The following is an 18,504-nucleotide window of genomic DNA, read 5'->3' on the forward strand; positions in this document are numbered from 1 at the left end:
AGGTCCGAAGACCCAAATAAGTATCATAATTCTTTCTAGGGAGTGTCCAACATATTCTAGCCAAATGACACGGAGATCGGCCCGAGAAAAGGTTATGAAATCTCGACTGAGTGAAAAAAGTGCGTGAGCCGATGTGGAACATTATATATACAGGCCTATTTACATAATTTCCTAAGACCTTACACAAGTGATCAGGCTCAAATATAAAACTAGAGAGTTTGGTAATTGATATGCACCATCAATTTTGAACCTATGATCAATATTGCTAGGCAAAAATTCACAGCAAACATGGCAAATTTCTCTCGTTTCTGGACAATTTTTTTAAACATTTACACACCCCTTAAAGCACAAATGTTATATGCAATACAATCAGTAATATCTTGGCTAAAAGAAGAAGTTTAGTTGGTCTCTTTACTAGATTGGGTTCAAAAGTTATGTCCGATTAATTAAATTGTCCAGAAAACGTGTTGGGCCACTTTTGCCATGTTTGTGCATATATCAAGTTTGAACCGCGTAGATATGCTTATCGTGCATTAAACATCAAAGAACTGACACAATAGAATTATAAGTGGTGTTTCTTCGTATTATTAACACCAACTTAATAACAAGTAATATGATATTTCTTTAACTCTATAAATGAAGTCATGAAAATTCTTTCAAATTATCTTATAGATAAAGTAATTTCTCATATCCCTGAGATATCATTGGTAAAACTGAGAACAGTTTTTGCATCCATAAAGTACACAACGATAAAATTTTGAAATTAAGTTCAGCTGGGCTTCTAGCTGTTCTGGGGCGACCACTATTGCCAGCATTTCTGTTAACAAATTTCTCATACTTTTTACATACTTCTCATAGTTATATGTAATTGTATGCCTTGATGGAAGACGTGATCTTACTGATTGACCCCATGCGCTACCGAATGTCACAACCATAAAAATACGCTCTTCCAACGAGAATTGGGGTTGAAGTTGTTGAGCTGCAGCCACGATTTCTAGTAAATGAGGTTGTTATTTCAGTGCTTAGTTGTGACTTTCAAAAACTCAAGAAGATATTCTATTATGTAATCATTCCTACCACTTCGAATACCCCATTGTTTAAAACTACCTATTATAAGAGCACCGTCCAGGCTGGTCCATGGTTCAACTCTATTCAGTCACTTTTGTAACACTTGGACAAAAGTGGCCCAGTCAGTTTTAAGACTATGTTACATAATTGGCCATATCTTCACTTGTATACCATCGATTTTATTGGAACAAAGCTTATCTGGAGGCTAAAGAAATTATCTTGATAGACATATATAAATATCAAATCAAAACATAAGCGGCATCCTTGCGTCATTCTATTTTCAAAATTGTACACATTTTATTGTTACACCCTGTATTAGGCTAAATAAGGGTTAACCCACCACTAATTGCAACAGAATCCATTTAATCACCATTCATTTCAGAAAAGCATAATAACACATCAAAAGTCCCCCAAAATCCAAGTAGGGCCTAATGGAACAGTGCCTAATTTGCATAAATCCAAAATGGCCGCTTATGCAGGGGTGAAATTCAAAGTTAGCCAAATCGTGTTAATAAACATACCAATGCATTGCTATCATCATACGGATTCAGAACATGTAGGCCTATAGTTTGACCAGTATCCGACATTTAGTTCTTGAGTTAGGCCTATAGGCAAAAAGGTCAAAGGTCAAGTTTTGGACCCATGTGCGTTTACAATTGAAATATGGTCCAATTTTAATCCAACTGGTCTCAAATTTTTCATTTGTTCCTTGTTTCACATTCACCTCATAGGTAATGGTGAAAGTAAATAAACTTTTTTCGAGTAGATTATATTTAATTATTCATAATATCAATGTCGGATCTATTATTGTGGTTCAAGCACCATGCTTTGTGTATAAGAATTGACCGGGTAAATAGGCGGTTATTAATATTAAAATACAAATTCTGCATCGCAAAGAAAATCCACGAACAAGTAGTACCAATTACCATGATTACGGAAGATCAACCAGGAAGGAGCTATAGTGAGGGTTGAACCCTAGGTTAAATAATAAATAAATCAATAAATAAATAAATACATCAATCAATCAATCAATCAATCAATCAATCAATCAATCAATCAATCAATCATTCAATCAATCAATCAATCAATCAATCAATCAATCAATCAATCAATCAATCAATAAATAAATAAATAAATACATAAATAAATAAACAAATTCAAAGTATAGACCTAAATAAATAAATAAATAAATAAATAAATAAATAAATAAATAAATAAATAAATAAATAAATAAATAAATAAATAAATAAATAAATAAATAAATAAATAAATAAATAGGCCTAAATGAATAAGCTTGAAAACAAGTTTGGTCTGATTTTAGTGTTTTCACTGTATTTCTATGTAGGCCCCTATTTCTTTATTTTCGGACACAATTAGTGGGTTTAATCCCCTTTGGACACAACAATTCCGACTACCAGAAAACATTACCATGTTTACCAGAATATCTTTTACTCTGAAAAACAAAGTTAAATTACACCAAAAACAGAAAACCGCATTTAATTATAGGCCTACCGCCTCAAAAACTATTTAAAATAATGATTTGTTATTTTGTGAGAAAATGTTTTGACAAGTTTGTAGGCTTACATATTTTGAAACAATACCAATCATTCGTGTGTAATGATCTAAAAAATAAACCCATTAGTTTTACGTTTTCTTGTCTGATTCCATTTTGATTAAGAACATTCCTATCAATGTTTTACCACGATAAAATAATCGTATTTCCCAAATTTTTAGATAAAAGAAATAAATGTGTATTTTGTATAAACTCTCTTATAAATAATGCTATGTTCTTTACATATTCACTGAAATTTCGACAAAAAGTAAATTTAACACCCTTCAGAAACAATACATCCCCGGGATACCCCCTTGGATATTTTTTAGACACCTATGCAATGCATGTATTATGTTTAATTGACTACAACGAGATAAAGCCCCGGGATAAAGCATGCAAAACTTTGTAAACAAAACTTTTATTTTGTTTCCGGTTGACATGACCTTTTAAAGTGCGCGCAGTTCAGTCTGGGTCAAAGTTCGTCATTCTTCACCGGAACAAGAGAACCGGCTGTCTGTGGAAGCGGGTACTGAGTATGATGGATGACTGCCGATGCATTTTGTGAGGATTTTGTATGCATTGTGTTGATCTGATATTGAAAAGTACTTTAAAAAAAGTAAACAATATTTTATTTCATTATCTACCGTTGTAATACTTTTTATGGCGAACTGAATGTTAATAAAGCACCGACTTAGGTAAGCTTCAAAATAATTTATTGTCAATCAGCATGCCAAGCCGGGCTGCATGATTTTTTGATTGTCAAAAAATGATTGTATTTCTTTTGCAAGGTTCCTTTTATATTTTATTTTAAGTCCTATTCAGCGATCCCATGATCGAGGATAATAAGCGCTCAATTCGGCGATCGCTGAATAGAGCGATGTGATCCAACATCATGAACATCGCTCGGTGAATTTGGTGATATTCTTCTTCTTCTTCTTTGAAATCAAATACTCTTCAAATGTTCCACAAGGAATCACACGAAGAGGGCCTGGTGTGAGTGCGCCAGGGTTGTCACTACACTGGTCGGTGCCGGTCGGTAGTAACCAGCACTCAGGCAGATCAACCGGCACTCAAGGGAATATATGAGGACTTGCCAACCGGCACTTAAGTAGAGAAATTGTACTTTTTACCCTAAAAAACAGCTGGAAAGTGACGCATGAGAGTAGGCCTATTTTGGACAAATATCATGGAAATTTAGCCGGCACTAAATTCAGTCTAGTGACAACCCTGGAGTGCGCCAATGATGTGCTATTTAGTTACCGAACATAATAATATTTTTATACATGATTTATGATAAGTTTTGTTCTCAGGTAATCAGGGCTGTCAACTTTTTGGAATTGCTAGGCATGAGACACTTATTTTTTGCCGACTACAATGTTCATTTTGACCATGATTATCGGCGATTGAGAATCTAAAAAGTGTGGGGTAGGGACAACAGTCAACAAACTATTTTTACAATGCGTGAGATTTTACTCATTTGACAGTTCTTTGCGTGAAAACTACCTAGGCGTGAGACTACCTTATACTATTTGTCGCGGCCTGCCCTGTTTGGCGAGGTCGCCTGGTTGAGCGAGCTCTGTGAGTTCGCCCAATCTTGCGCTTATCCCCGACTTAAAATTTTTAAAAATTGTTTATAAGGTCACGCGTTTTGAACTCGCCACCCAAAAATGGTGGTTTTGTTACGCTTTTCCAAATCGAGACTCGTTCAAATTGTTATATCTCTGCTTAAACAAAAGGTATTGAAGTGTGTTTGGTGTCATGTTGTAGCTAAATGTGTGCCCTAACAGACCTCCAAAGGAGAATTGTTTATCGCTAAGATAGTGGAGTTAGAGTTGTTTGAGTTCAGAATGACCGAGGTGGGGGATGAGGCGGTGGCGGATGAGGCAGTGGCGGTATGTGTAAAGTCTATGGGAAATAAAGATTTTGTGTGTGCGTGTTGAATCAACTGATCATATCTTTGCATCCATATGGGCTACAGACATGGTTAAGAGCTCTTTTGAAAGATTATTTATTCTGCTAATTGTTTTAATCATTTTGAACTCTTTATGATTGGTTTAGTCTATGAAATGCAAACTTTTATGTGCAAAACTACCTGTTTTCATATTAAACACTGTAGTAAGCAATGCGGATGTCTTCAAAATCTAAAAGTTGCCCTAAATTTTTAATTACTTATCCTATCATAGTCAAAGTTTACATTTTCTGAGAGAAAATTTGATGAGGAATCTAAATATGGACTTACTTTTTTTGTATGGGTTAGGGGTAAAATGTTTCAGTTCAAAATATGTTGAATTGTAAAAAAAAATTGAACATATTTTGGGACACCCTGTATTCCGAGATTATAGTCAAATGCAGCAAACCTTTGACGAGCACGACTCCCGTGATGTTGCAAATTTGGCGCTAACAACGCGTACGGCGCACAGTTCATTCATAAATTTCCACTCGGCAACAACAGATCGCCTCAGCAGCCAATCATAGACAAGTGCGCGTAACGCAGTAAATACGTGATGTATCCTTACAATACGCGCCGTCAAAGGTTTACTGCATTTTAGTATACCAAACAGCTGTGATTTTTTTTCTTCCACAATCAGTAGGCTCCCCCTAACATCTAACCAAATCAATGTTGTTTACTTTCAGTTTATAAAGTAGTAATAAGCAATGCATTAAGTGACCCATTTTTTTATTTGGATTTTTTTTATTCCACCCTGTAGGCCTATAACTTCAAGGCCACCCTGTACAATGAGTTGAAATGTGTATATTTAAATTGCTTTTGCCTTCAGCTTTCCAAAAATGTATACTTTGCTAGTTTAGGGTGAATTTATAATAGATTCATTTATACAATATACAATTTTTTCTCAAAAACAAAGTACGGCATCTCACCAAGGCATTATATAGCCAGAGGGGTGTCTTTAGGGTGTCCATAACATTTAGTCAAAATAAGTATTCTACAAAATCAGGGTGTCCACTTCCTATTCACTAATCACTCCATTATAAAAATCAGAATTTTAGAATTATCTGATAGACATTTGATCATGCATGTTGAGCACCCTATTTTCTGATATAAATAGACATAAACATGCATTATCGGGCTGAAAAATTCCCATTTTGGACCCTGTCCCCTCCTCATATTATGTCAGAAATAAGTGTGACCTACCTAAAGCAGGGGCTCAAAGATCTACATGTATGGCATTTGAGCCAAGAATCCCTTAAAGACACCCCCCCCCCACCATTTGTGACAACTTGACCATGTGGCAATTAATTTGGCTAGTATTTAAAATAAGTTTTAAGGGGGTACTACACCCCTGCCCAATTTTGTGCCTAATTTTGCATTTTTCTCTAAAATTATAGCGCATTGGTGACAAGTAAGATAATAGGGGCAAGGACTACAACTACTGCACCGGAAATTTTATTTCAGCACAGACAACAGTTGTGGAGTTACAGTCAAAAATGAGGGAAAACCAATATTTGATCAATAAATCAATAACTACTTGCCTTGAGTTGCTGAATTTTCAGTGCAGTAGTTGTAGTCCTTACCCCTATAATATACATGGCTCATTCTTGTATTATGGGGTCCAATGGTGTGACATACAGTCAAATTTTCAAAATTGAATATTAATGTCAAAAGTTAGCTTAAATTGAGTGGAATTATATACTCTTTCAAAATCTGCAAAATATTTTCAGCGATGATTGCCCAGAAATCTGTCTGAAGCACATAACTGTGGAGAAATCACTCTAAAATGTCGCGCATAACCGGACACCAAACATGTTTTAACCCCTGCTAAACAAAAAATATAAATGCCAAAATGGCTAAAAAGTTGCAAGTTAAATGTGGTTTAGGAGCTTTTATAATGTAAAAATAAAATAACATTATAAGAAGTTGCTGTAACCTTCAAAACAGCATATTTGCATTTTGGTCAAAATACATGGTCAAAAATTGACCCAAAAGTTAATTATTGGGCCTGTTTTGTACAATTTCTGTCAGTTTAGATTAAAAGTTGCCATTTTTATGTGGGGCCAGCACAAGTGTGGCATAATAGATAAGTGGATGACTTTCTATAACATCAATTTTGTGCACATGAGAGAATTTAAGGTGCCCAGTGGTGTCGCGCATACCTGGACACCAAAATATTTGGTGTCCAGTTATGACTGACAATAACAAGCTATCTGTAATTATGTCATACTTTGAAAAGTGTATTTGACCTGCAAATTTATCTAAACATATCACACTGTTGTTTTAAGTATTCATTGTTTATCAGATACCCAATTTTTAAAAATTATGACATATTATTCATTTTCATGTGCGGACATAACTCGGTGTCCAGTTTGTCGTACAATATCCAGCTTTAACTTTAATTCAACTTATTTTGCAATTTCCATTTGTCAGTCATATATTTAAACATGTCATAATATATCATTTGAAGTATTTGTTGTTTACAAATTACCCCATTTTCAAAAAATATAGCACATTTTGCATTTTTACATGTCGGTCATAACGTCGCGCATAACGCGGACACCAAAATATGTACTTTGAGTAAGCGCTGTCTTTGTTAACAGATGTTTTGTCGCTAACATTTCTTTCATAATACAATTTTAGTATACATCCTATTCACTCAATAAGACCAAAAAAAATAAGCAATGGTCATATATAAATGAAACTAACAGGCAACCAGATGTAGATGATCTTTTTTGTCACAAGTGGTGTCCATGATTTTCGAGACCTTACATGTAATAAAAATTAAAAATAGCTGTTAACAAATTCTTTTTTGAAAGTTTTTAGTAATAACCCACTTGTTTTGTATAAAAAATTACAAATAGGCCAAATACCTGTTACAGTTTTCAAAATTCAGGGCAAATTATGTGTCGGTCATAACCGGACACCATTGGACCCATAATACAAGAATGAGCCACATATCTTACATGTACTTGTCACCAATGCACTATAAGTATTAATTTTTGAGAAAAATGCAAAAATAGGCACAAAATTGGCCAGGGGTGTAGTACGTCCCCTTAAAGTGAAATTATATCATTTCATATAAACTTTTTGCCAATAAAACTTTTTCAATTTGTTGTTATAAACTCATATGTACATTAATTAGTAACAGTATGCATGTGCTTTTGCATTATTCATACAGATTATATCTAGTATTGCAAGTACGGTACATCCCCACTCCTAATTAGCAGTTGGTTTGGTTGCTCATCAGCGCCTCAGATAGCAATCGATAGCAATGGCTGGCAAATCACTTTGGGAGCAGTTTCGATACGAAAAGCAACCAGCAAAGAAATTCAAGCCAGACTCTAGTAAAGGTGAGGAACCTCCGGAACGCAACAGCTTTGACTGCTTGTTGAAGACGCCTGATAGGCTAAGTAGTGGATTAGGTAAGTTTCATTTAGAAAAGAAAAGTTAACGTTTGTAGGCCCAGCTGTGTTTCTACCGCCTGATATAACACAGGAGATAATTATTTTAAAGTGGGTTGTTGCACACAAAAATAATGTTATAATATATCAGGCAAGAGGCATGATTGGATCTCAGAACAATACTTTGATTCTCATTCTTAAACAGATCAACTAATGAGGTCTTAAATCTGACCTAAAAGATGCAGTGTTGGTTCTAATTATGACCTATCTGTAATCTGTCTTTGTTTAAGGGGGTACTACACCCCTGGAAAATTTTGTGCCTATTTTTGCATTTTTCTCAAAAATTATAGCGCATCGGTGACAAGTAAGATATGTATATTATAGGGGCAAGGACTACAACTACTGCACTGAAAATTCAGCAACTCAAGGCAAGCAGTTATTGATTTATCGATCAAATATTGGTTTTCCCTCATTTTTGACTGTAACTCCACAACTGTTGTCTGTGTTGAAATAAAATTTCCAGTGCAGTAGTTGTAGTCCTTGCCCCTATAACATACATATCTTACTTGTCACCAATGCGCTATAATTTTTGAGAAAAATGCAAAAATAGTCACAAAATTGGGCAGGGGTGTAGTACCCCCTTAAGATGGATACAGGGATGAAAATAAGTGGTACCTTAATTATTTTGCGGTCTTTAGTTCTTAGTGGCTGATAATTTGGCATATATGCGACATGATCAAGGGGAATGAGTTGCATGTCGGCAATTTTCAATTATACAAAATTTTCCATCATTTTCTGGGAGTTTACAAATGCTACAGTTAGATGCAAACCCCATCAAAATCGGACATCTGGTTACCGAGTTACGAGCAATTTATCAATGGCTGAAAACAATATAAAACACTGTTTGTGCCAATATCTCAAAAACAATATTAGCAACATCTGAATCATTCCCCTTGATCATGGTACATGTGGTGTCCATGGCATTAAATTTGTAGAGCTTTATAAAACCAATATCCAATTTCAATTCGGTAAAATTAATATAAGTACTATAATTTTACGAACAATCACTTCTATTGTTTGTCTACCTATTTTTATATAGACTCCAATATCAGTTGCATACCAGAGACACCAACATCGCTTGCATCCACTCCTTGTAAGAGTCCAGTATTCTCTGGAAAAGGACGGCATCAACCAGCAGATAGTCAGAAGAATGTTGCTGCAGACACAACCACAAGCAAGGGCAATGGAAGGAATGTGAGGAGAGGAATGAAGAGGTATGGTAGAAGTGTCTGGAATGGCAGAGTGCTCTTCAGAAGCTTTATTTTTAACTAGGACCCTGTTTACACAGAGAGAAGTGTGACATCGAATTCAGATTGCGACTAAGGATTAGCATAAATTATTTTTTGATGGGGTGTTTACACGGTAGTCGACTTCCAAACAAATTGTGAATTTGACTTTAATGCCATCACTTGCTCATGCTTCAAATTTAAACAAATGTTGCTTTGGGTCGTCATTTAAGGTTGCCCTAGATTGGTTAATGCAAAAATTTAGATTTTCTTTCAATTTAAATATGTTAAAGCTCCATGACTTGTAGATTACAAAACTGAAAATTTGGTTTCAATTTGACATTCGGTTATCCAGATATGGCCTGTCAAAATGGCGCGAAGCGATTGAGAACCCAAGGATCCCCAGTGATGTAATTATGCAATAATCCAACACCTACATAGGCACGAAAAGACTAGCCTGCCAGATGTAACCACATGACCTGCTACCACAAGTAAGGTACTCCAAACCCCAAGGGTCAGTGATTCAAAACCAGGCAAGAAACACAAAAATAAATTTGCTCAAAATCTTGTTTTCTTCCCTCTCCCCCAAAAAACGGTTGGGTATGAGGCCGAAAAAACAGTTTGGGAGGCTAGTTAGGGTTTAAGATCTATGTTAGGGTATGGTTTGCTACATGTGACATTGTGTTATTCTTGATGTAAGTGTAGCATGCAGAATATGACATAAACAAAAGTGAGATCATGAAGTGTGGACGTCACAAACCAACTATCTTCAAGAATCATGTCGTAATGGTTTGCACTTCCCAGTGTAACAAACATGTATTTTCTTTAATATTACAGGAGGTTTCGGTTATTGTCAGAATCTGGAGAGTCAGATACGGAAGAGAGTTCAACCAAGACAGACGGCCCTTCCAGTCCTGTATTTGGGGTGCCATCATCATCAAATCACTCACAACTCAATGGTCATGTCTCACAAGGTAAGATGTTGAAACCCGCCATAAGTCGCACTCAGCCATTTCGAGATACAACAAGTCAAAGTTGGGAAAGGGGTGAAAACTTGCAGATTTTGTTTTTCAGTTTTATTATTTTTGATTCCTTAAAGGCCCATTCAGTGATTTGCTCATCCGGACGATCGTAAAAATCATCAAAATTCAGATTTTGGTACCTTTGTAATTGGCATAGATGTGCTAACATAGCCTGCTAGTGGTTCGGTCGAAAGCCGTGTATTTTAGACAAAATAAAGCATTTGCATGATTCTGGACTTTTGATACTGACAGTACAAAAAGTCCGACTCGAGATCGAAAGAAGCTCACTCTCCACCGTACCAACACGTGTTGCGTATTGTTTCTACTACTTATTACATCAGTAGCTACTATTTGAAACAAAATACACAATTTTAACTGTTTTTCATATTTGAATTGACCGTTAGTTTGCCTCGGTGACCTTTAATTGCTTGTTTTGTTTTCTACTACAAAAATTAAGCGTCTGTTTTAAATCAATTTAGACTCTACTTCCCCGTGTTAGAAACACTGGACTAGGAAGTTTTTCCAGTCGATTGGTGGCGACTGTACTAAAAATCTCGATTTTCTCGAGTCGATCTGAGTTGAAGTAGAAAACCTTTCTAAAACTTCTGTTTTTGACTAATTTGTCGATGTATTCAGGGGAAAGTGGTTTAATGAAATTCTGTAGACTTATTCTTTATTTCTAAGCAACTCTGACAAATTTCCATTTTTTTTATTGTTCCTGTGAAATCACTGAAAGGGCCTTTAATATGTTTACTTTAACCTACCATTGAAATCAAAATATTCTTTTACGTTTAAAGCACCCGAATCTAGCATTTCCTAAGCCAAACCAAGTCCTTAACATGTCATTTTACAACTTTAAAGCCATTTTTCTTGCATTTGCCTTTTCTTTTTGTGTCACTTCACCCCTTCCCGTTGAAAGACCATAGAATGAGGACCACATGTCCCAGAAACATAATTTTGGTATCAAATGAAAGCTGAAGACATAGGCCTATACTAAATGATGACATCAAAAACTGTGACTTATGTCTGGTTTTGTGGGAGCGGATCACATATGTCCTTGGTATTCTTTTCAGGTAGGGGTGTGTTTAGAAAAGCACAAACAGTCACATTTTTCAGATCATTAGGCTATTTTTTGTATGAAGTGCTGTAAGGCTATAAATATTGTATTTTAATTTGTTGTTTGAATGTGTACATGTAGGCACCACCAAGGATTCCGTAGAGTGCATTGACATTCCCAGTGATTCAGACTCGGACGACCACACTACATGCGACGAGAAGCCTCACACCCTACCCTTAACGCCCACCACTCCTTCACCACAGAAACGGACTGCAAGAATGGGATTCTCAGAATCGCCAATTGTCGCTGCACAGAAAAAAGCTTACAGGTAAGTTGATATGGGCTGGTTTAGTAGAAATCCATACAACGAGTCTGTTTTACCTTCCGACCACTATAATCTCATGCCGGTACCCATTTATACACCTTGGGAGGAGAGAGACATGAGAGGTTTTAAAGCCATAATGTACGATCTTATAATATGAAATTGGTTGATTTTTTTCAAACCTGATTTTTTGGCATATTTGTAATGTTTACACATACAACTTGTACCTAAATGGAATTAGCCAAATGTCTTGTGTTTTTAGGCCAGCAGAGCAAGAATTGGACATAGAGTCATAATTTATATGTCCTCCCATAGAACTACATGTTAAACGGCCAAAATAAGCAATAGAGTTTTTTTCACTTTACCTTGTTATTCAGCTCAGAGTGAACAGAAACACTTCCTAACAATTATTACAAGTATTATTTTTAGCATTTTGAGTATCAAAGAACAAATTTAAAATTTGAAGGAAAACATACATTAAGGCTTTAAGAGCCATGTCCAAGGGGAATAACACAATAGCACCACCACTGGGATTCGAACCAGCAACCCTCTGTTTATGAGTCAAGAGCCTGTACCACATGCATAGACGCACACGCTGGCGTACATCGCGCAGTGTACGCAAAAAATTGTCATGCTACTGAAAGCTGCGTTCATTCAATTGGAATTTCCACTATAGACGAATCCAATTTCACGCATTCCTCCACCTCAGTGGCAGCCATGGCTGGGTCCCCGCTGAGTATATCTCACCTGAAATGTGAAATGATGCGTCCTTGGCGGAATTTTAACCTGCATTCCATCACCCGTGTTACAGGTAGACAAAAGAATGATGAAAGTTTACAACACATACAATACAACATTGATTTTTTAAGCGGCTTTAATCCACCCAAATGGGCAGTCACAACACCAGCTTGGTGCGCCGGGGACCCAGTAATGGCCAACCAAATCCTGACCATGACTTGGCTCGTTGGATTCGTCTATGCATGTAGGCCACTGTGACTCCAAGTAAGTTGGACAATACTAATTACTATTTTCTTTACATGCAGACGGATCAGGTCAATGAGTGAAAGCTTTGATGATTCTGAGTCAACTCAACTATGTGATGAGAAAGAAGATCTAGTCAGGGATCTCAAAAAACGGTTCCCTAAACGAACCAGAGAGGTAAGATTTTTTCCATTTTCCATAATAGAAAACATTATTCTAGACTTATTGACTGCTTGTAGCACCAAAAGGCTGAACTGCTAAATAGGGATCAACTAAAATGTCATTTGTCTACCGATCTCATATCGATGTTATAATATCGGCCGATATCGGTAAAAGAAATTTTTTTTTTTTTGGTTTTCCATGCATTTATCAGTCGGAACCCGGAATTATTGATTTTGAGATATAGCCAAACAAAGGAAATATTTCCTTTTGTTTCCTGTTGTTTTGGAAACTCTTTAATTGCTCATATCTTTGGAACTGGTTGTACAATTTCAATGTTGTTTTCTGCACAATCCACTTTTGTATATGCTTTTTACTATCCTATAAACTGAAAATTTAATATTTCCGAGTTCCGACTGATTTTGCTTGATCGCATCACATATGTCATAGATGAAGAGGTAAACACAAGTTAATGTTTTGCATGTAAAGGATAACAAACTGTAATTTTTTTGTAATTTTTTTTTCCAAATTTTTTTTCAAATTAACTGTGAAATGATCCTAGCACGTCAGAATAGGTCCAGTGGTTCTCCAAAGTCGTCGAAAACTTTGAAAATTTTTCTGAACATTTTTAAAAAGAATAGAATTTTTTACTGATATCCGATCTGATACCAATATCGCAAATATCGGGCGGATACGATATCCGATAGGATTATCAGTTGAGCCCTACTACTAAGGTTAAACAAAAGTGGTTAAATCTTTTGTGCTCCATACAAGGCAGCCCTGCAGTTAGCATTTTTGTGCTCCGTGCACAGAAATATTGAAGGGATCATACATTACCCTATATGTAACTATATGGCAGCCATTCAAATGCAGTTTTCTCAGCTATAAAGTGACTGGTTACTTCAAATGTACATTTTCTCTAAAGACCAAGAGTAGGTAGTCATAAAAGATGAATAAAAGTATGACATGAGACCCGATCCAGTCCACTCAGGCGAAAGTCATATTTTTTTCAAAATTTAGTTATTATCAGGTTAATATAAAGTACTAAAGAAATTCCCTTTCTAACAGTCCAATCCCTATGGTTATATGATAACAGATATGCACCAAAAGACACATTTTCATAAAATATCATTGTTCTCAATTTGACCAGGGTGGTTCAAATTGCTAAATTGCTCTCTCTTCATCTGCTATTATACTAAAAATACACAAAAGCGCACATCAGTCATGCAATACGCAAAGTGCAGTTTACGTAGGTGCTGCACCCAGCTGTGTGTACATCATTCTATATTAATCCACGATGTGATGAGTCCCGCCTACTATGAGCTGATCAGAGTATTACTTTATATAGTGGTATGGATTCTGAATATGTTCAAACATAAAAATATTTTCCCTGTACTACATGTAGTATCACCTAGGTTTCATTATCATTGAGGTATAGCACTTTTTATTTTTTCGGAGAAGAGCAGGTAGGGTAACTACTTGATTATATTTCTACATGTTCATGTACATACTCTGAAAATTTTAGAAAATTTGCACAAGTCCGTTTTTTTTAAATCACATTTTGTTCCTAAAATGGGGTTATAAGCGCCCTCAACGGGCACTCTCTCCATAGGGCTACATATAAAGAACAGTTATAGACAAATGGCCCTAAAATAAAACAGACTCGTTCATTTTTCCTCAAATTTTGCATATGATGTAGATTTAACATCTGGAATGTAAATGCAAGTGGTGTCGTTTCTGCTCTTCTAAATTCATTTTTAAAATGTCCGCCCCAGACCAAGGTGAGTATTGTATGGTAGAAAATTCAAACGCTGTGTTGTAGAAGTAATAAGATATAAGTATTCTTTGTATCATCTTATTTGCAGGAGCTTATTAACGTTCTTGTAGGATTGGAGTGGTCATTATTTGATGCTATTCAAACCATACAAGATGCTGATAGCCAGTCATCGCAATCAGGTCAGTTGGGTTCTGTTTGTATTTGTGCATATTATTGTCATAAATGAAACCCATTTTTAAAAGCACAATCGTGTCATCAAAGACTAAAACTCTCGTGCTGAGTATTGCTGGAATCATCTCACAACAGCTGCGCTGTGCAAGTGTGTGTGGTATTATAAATCCATAATTATTATGAATTTGGGTGATTGCATACATGTACATGTAGGGCATTCTTAGTTTTCATTTATGTGATTAAAAACTTCAGATCGGATTTGGAAAAGCTAGAACGACTCAGGATGAGGTTAGCAGAAGTTCAGATCGGTCGATCTGGTGTGCAAAAAAAAATGAATCGGTCCGAATCTTGTGGGTTTAATTTGTTCCAAATTTGACGGTCGTGTTAGGTGGATATTATTCGGGGAATGCCAGGATCGGGTGGTAAAAAACCTTGCACCGCAGGGCATTAATTGGCAACTCCTATCACAATTAAGTTTATGTATTCAGGTCGGCTAGCTATTATTCAGAGAATGCCCGGATGGGGGTGGAAAAAATCTTGGCCCGCGGCACAGGGCATTAATTGGCAACTCCGGTTAGATTTCCCAAAGCACCTCACTCCAAAGTTTATATATTCATTCTTCTCAACTTAAATTTTTACACCAGATGATGACGATGAGACCAGTGCAGCTTCAGGAAGTTGGAACCAATCCAGTAAATCAAGTAGAGATGAAAGCAGTAGCTGGTTCACAAAGGGTAAACCACCCAAATCTGCTCAAGTTAATGGATCCTATTCATACTCAACCAATGAATCAAGCAGTGAATACACAGGGCATACATGTGGAATGGCAAAAAACAGACGCAGGAAAGAGAGAGCTGTTGCCATCCCCGATGAGTACCAAGATAAGGCTTACGGCAGTTATCAAGATTCGTCTTATGGCGAAAGTGAGAAGCCGACAAAGACTTCAAAACAGCATACGTGCAGGAGGAGAATAAAACAAATGGACAGCTCAAGTGACGAGGATGAGTCGACAGAAAAGTCGGGACACAAGGTTGATGCAAATTCAGATGCAATCACCGTGCTAAGTAGTGGTGATGAAGATAACAAATTTAAAGATGATGATGATGAAAGTAATGATGCAAATTCAAGAACTTCAAGGGTTCCTGCAGTTGAGGATGACGATGATGAAGACGGGGGCGCTATAGCTGGTATTTTGGATGATGAGATGCCGACGTTTAACAAACTGGTGCTATCATTTTTCAACGAAGCTACTATCGAGGAGCTGGTTGGGGTCGATGCGGTTTCTAAAAGCAAGGCACAGAAGATTGTTGCCATGAGACCCTTTGAAGACTTTGCGGACTTGGTAAGTATTTCATTTGCGATTTCCATATAGAAAATAAGTTTTTTTTCATTTCCTCAAAATGTTAGTTTTGACTATCGGATATATCCCCTTGTATTTTTGAGCCAAACAAATGAGGGAAAACAAAGAAAATACATATCATCATTAGACCCTTTTTTTCTCTGGGCGTCACAGTTCTTGAACTTGTAATCATTGTGAGATGAGTTGATATTGCATGTATGATTTCAAAAAGGGGCTATGAAGTTCTGACGTGGACTATTCTTTACACAGTAAATCCTGTTTCAACCTTAAGCTTGCTGCCTTAACCCTAACCAAACCAAGTCTCACTAAAGCTCACTATCAAAACCACTGCGTGCATGCATTCCATGTGACTTGATGATGCAATCAGCCTAAGTCATATATACGCAGGGAATATGTGGCTACAGGTCGGTGATCTTCTGCGTGGCATGCGAGGGATCCGAGGTTCGAATCCCGGGGACTTCTTTATTCACCTTCTCTCCTTTTTCGTTTCTTCTTTCCCTTCCAATAGCGAAAAAACCACGCGTTTGGTTGGGGTTTATTAACATGTTTTTTCCTAGATTTAGGCTTCCTTAACCCTAACCGAACCAAGTCTCACTAAAGCTCACTATGCAATCAGCCTATTTGTCATATACCATGCCCGGGCAGCGTAACCTCCATGGCTACAGGTCAGTGATCTTCTGCTTGGCATGTGAGGGGTCAGAGGTTCTTTGTTCACCTTCTCTCCTTTTTTGTTTCCTCTTTCCCTTCCGATAGCAAAAAAACCATGGGTTCGGTTAGGGTTAATACAGGTATCAAGGTTGAAACAAATTATCAAGGTTGCCTGTATGAAGCAGTATATAGATTAGAAAAATCACTTACTGGACAGTGTCTGTGAATAACCTGCTTTAGACTGGCAACACAAATAATCTGCCACATCATATACTGTTGTATCTCAAAAGGCTGCCTTGGGATTATTGATTTTAATATTTAGATATAGGGTCCACAACTTATAAGTTCCCCCCTAAATACTTTTTTAAATAAATCGAGAAATATTTGAAAAAAAAAAAAAAGGTTTGGGTAGCTTTATTTGTTTTACATATGGACCAAATTATAGCATCACAAGTCATTGCATTCAGTCATAATGGTTCATTATGTAAAAAAGAGACTGTTTTAAACAGTGTTAAAAGTTGCATCCATAGGAGTCAACACTCAAACAATACAGTAGGCCAGGTCTATTCATGTGTTTGTTACAGAAAACCTGACTGCTATGGACTCAGGTTCAACAGCCTCTTTTCTTACACAATTAACCATTGTGACTGAACGCAATGATGTGAGATGCTATAATATAAATTGGTCCACATGTGTAAAACAAATATGGAGCCCTATACTTTTTACACCTTTACATTTCATAAAATATTTTTCGACTTATTTTAAAAAGTATTAGGGGGAACTTATAAGTTGTGGACCTCAAAATGAATAATATAAAAGTTAATTTTACAGTTGTCTCAACACAATTAGATAACAATAATGAAAATTCACACAAGGCAGCCTTTTAAGATGCAGAATATTCACATTATGTTGTTTTCTACTCCTATAGCTAGAAAGAATGGAAGACGCCAGGGTTTAGGCGAGCAGCTTGTGTGGAACAGTCGCAGCATCTTCCAAGAAAGAGAAGTGGTGGTGTTCCTCATGAACAAATGTGCCTGCATTGCAGAGCGTATTCAAAATATCATTTCATCGCAGATGGGCGTGGACAAAGAGGAAGATGCTGAGGAATTTACCAAGGGTCATTATCACATCAAAGAGGAACCCAAGACAATGAACCCCGAGTAAGTGATAATAATAAAATTAATTAGCAAATTATATTTAGCACACGGTTAATGCTGAGACCAACCCCAAGAGGCCATTCACAAAAACAAAAGCACTTCCACTTTTAGAAAAACTTAAAGAAAGAAGAGTGTAAATAATAAAAACCTATTTAAAGCCACACATTGCCATTCCTCATTTCCCTGGAAAATGGTAAATGAGTATAACATGAGTAGGTGTAAATTTCACCTTGATCATATGAATAGTCTATTTCAGGGTCTCATTTCTCCATGCAAGGCCATCAAATACACCCTACAAAAGGCTACATAGTAGGACTACAACTGGTCAGTTTCAACTCAGACTTCCAAATCTGCTTTTTTCAAGTGATGGGTTTAAAGATTGAAAACATATAGGTTTTGTAGTAAGCGTACATAAAGTGTGGTGAGTGGGTATCGTTATGTTAGGTCTTGTCTTACTCTCACCATAGCGCTTTCGCTGTACTCGTTCAGTCACTCTTTTGTCTTGTCTTTGGCTGTCAGTGGAGATATCTTTGCTAGGAAATAGTCTTTGATAGTTTCTGATGTTTGTGAGGGATCTGAGGTATCGCTTGCA

General features: G+C 36.5%; 1 protein-coding gene across 1 annotated transcript in view; it reads left to right on the top strand.

Moving 5' to 3' along the window:
* Positions 1 to 1,531: 1,531 nt before the first annotated feature.
* Positions 1,532 to 18,504, top strand: part of LOC140157757 (SWI/SNF-related matrix-associated actin-dependent regulator of chromatin subfamily A containing DEAD/H box 1B-like) — a 50,169-nt gene continuing 33,196 nt past the window's right edge. The window contains 9 exon segments of the mRNA XM_072181004.1: positions 1,532 to 1,561; positions 7,831 to 7,993; positions 9,072 to 9,246; positions 10,096 to 10,232; positions 11,479 to 11,665; positions 12,703 to 12,817; positions 14,665 to 14,755; positions 15,392 to 16,093; positions 17,684 to 17,915. Of these exon segments, the coding sequence (XP_072037105.1) occupies positions 1,532 to 1,561; positions 7,831 to 7,993; positions 9,072 to 9,246; positions 10,096 to 10,232; positions 11,479 to 11,665; positions 12,703 to 12,817; positions 14,665 to 14,755; positions 15,392 to 16,093; positions 17,684 to 17,915 (1,832 nt within the window).

The sequence above is a fragment of the Amphiura filiformis genome, chromosome 7, assembly GCF_039555335.1.
Source record: "Amphiura filiformis chromosome 7, Afil_fr2py, whole genome shotgun sequence".
In the NCBI taxonomy this organism is placed as follows: Eukaryota; Metazoa; Echinodermata; class Ophiuroidea; order Amphilepidida; family Amphiuridae; genus Amphiura; species Amphiura filiformis.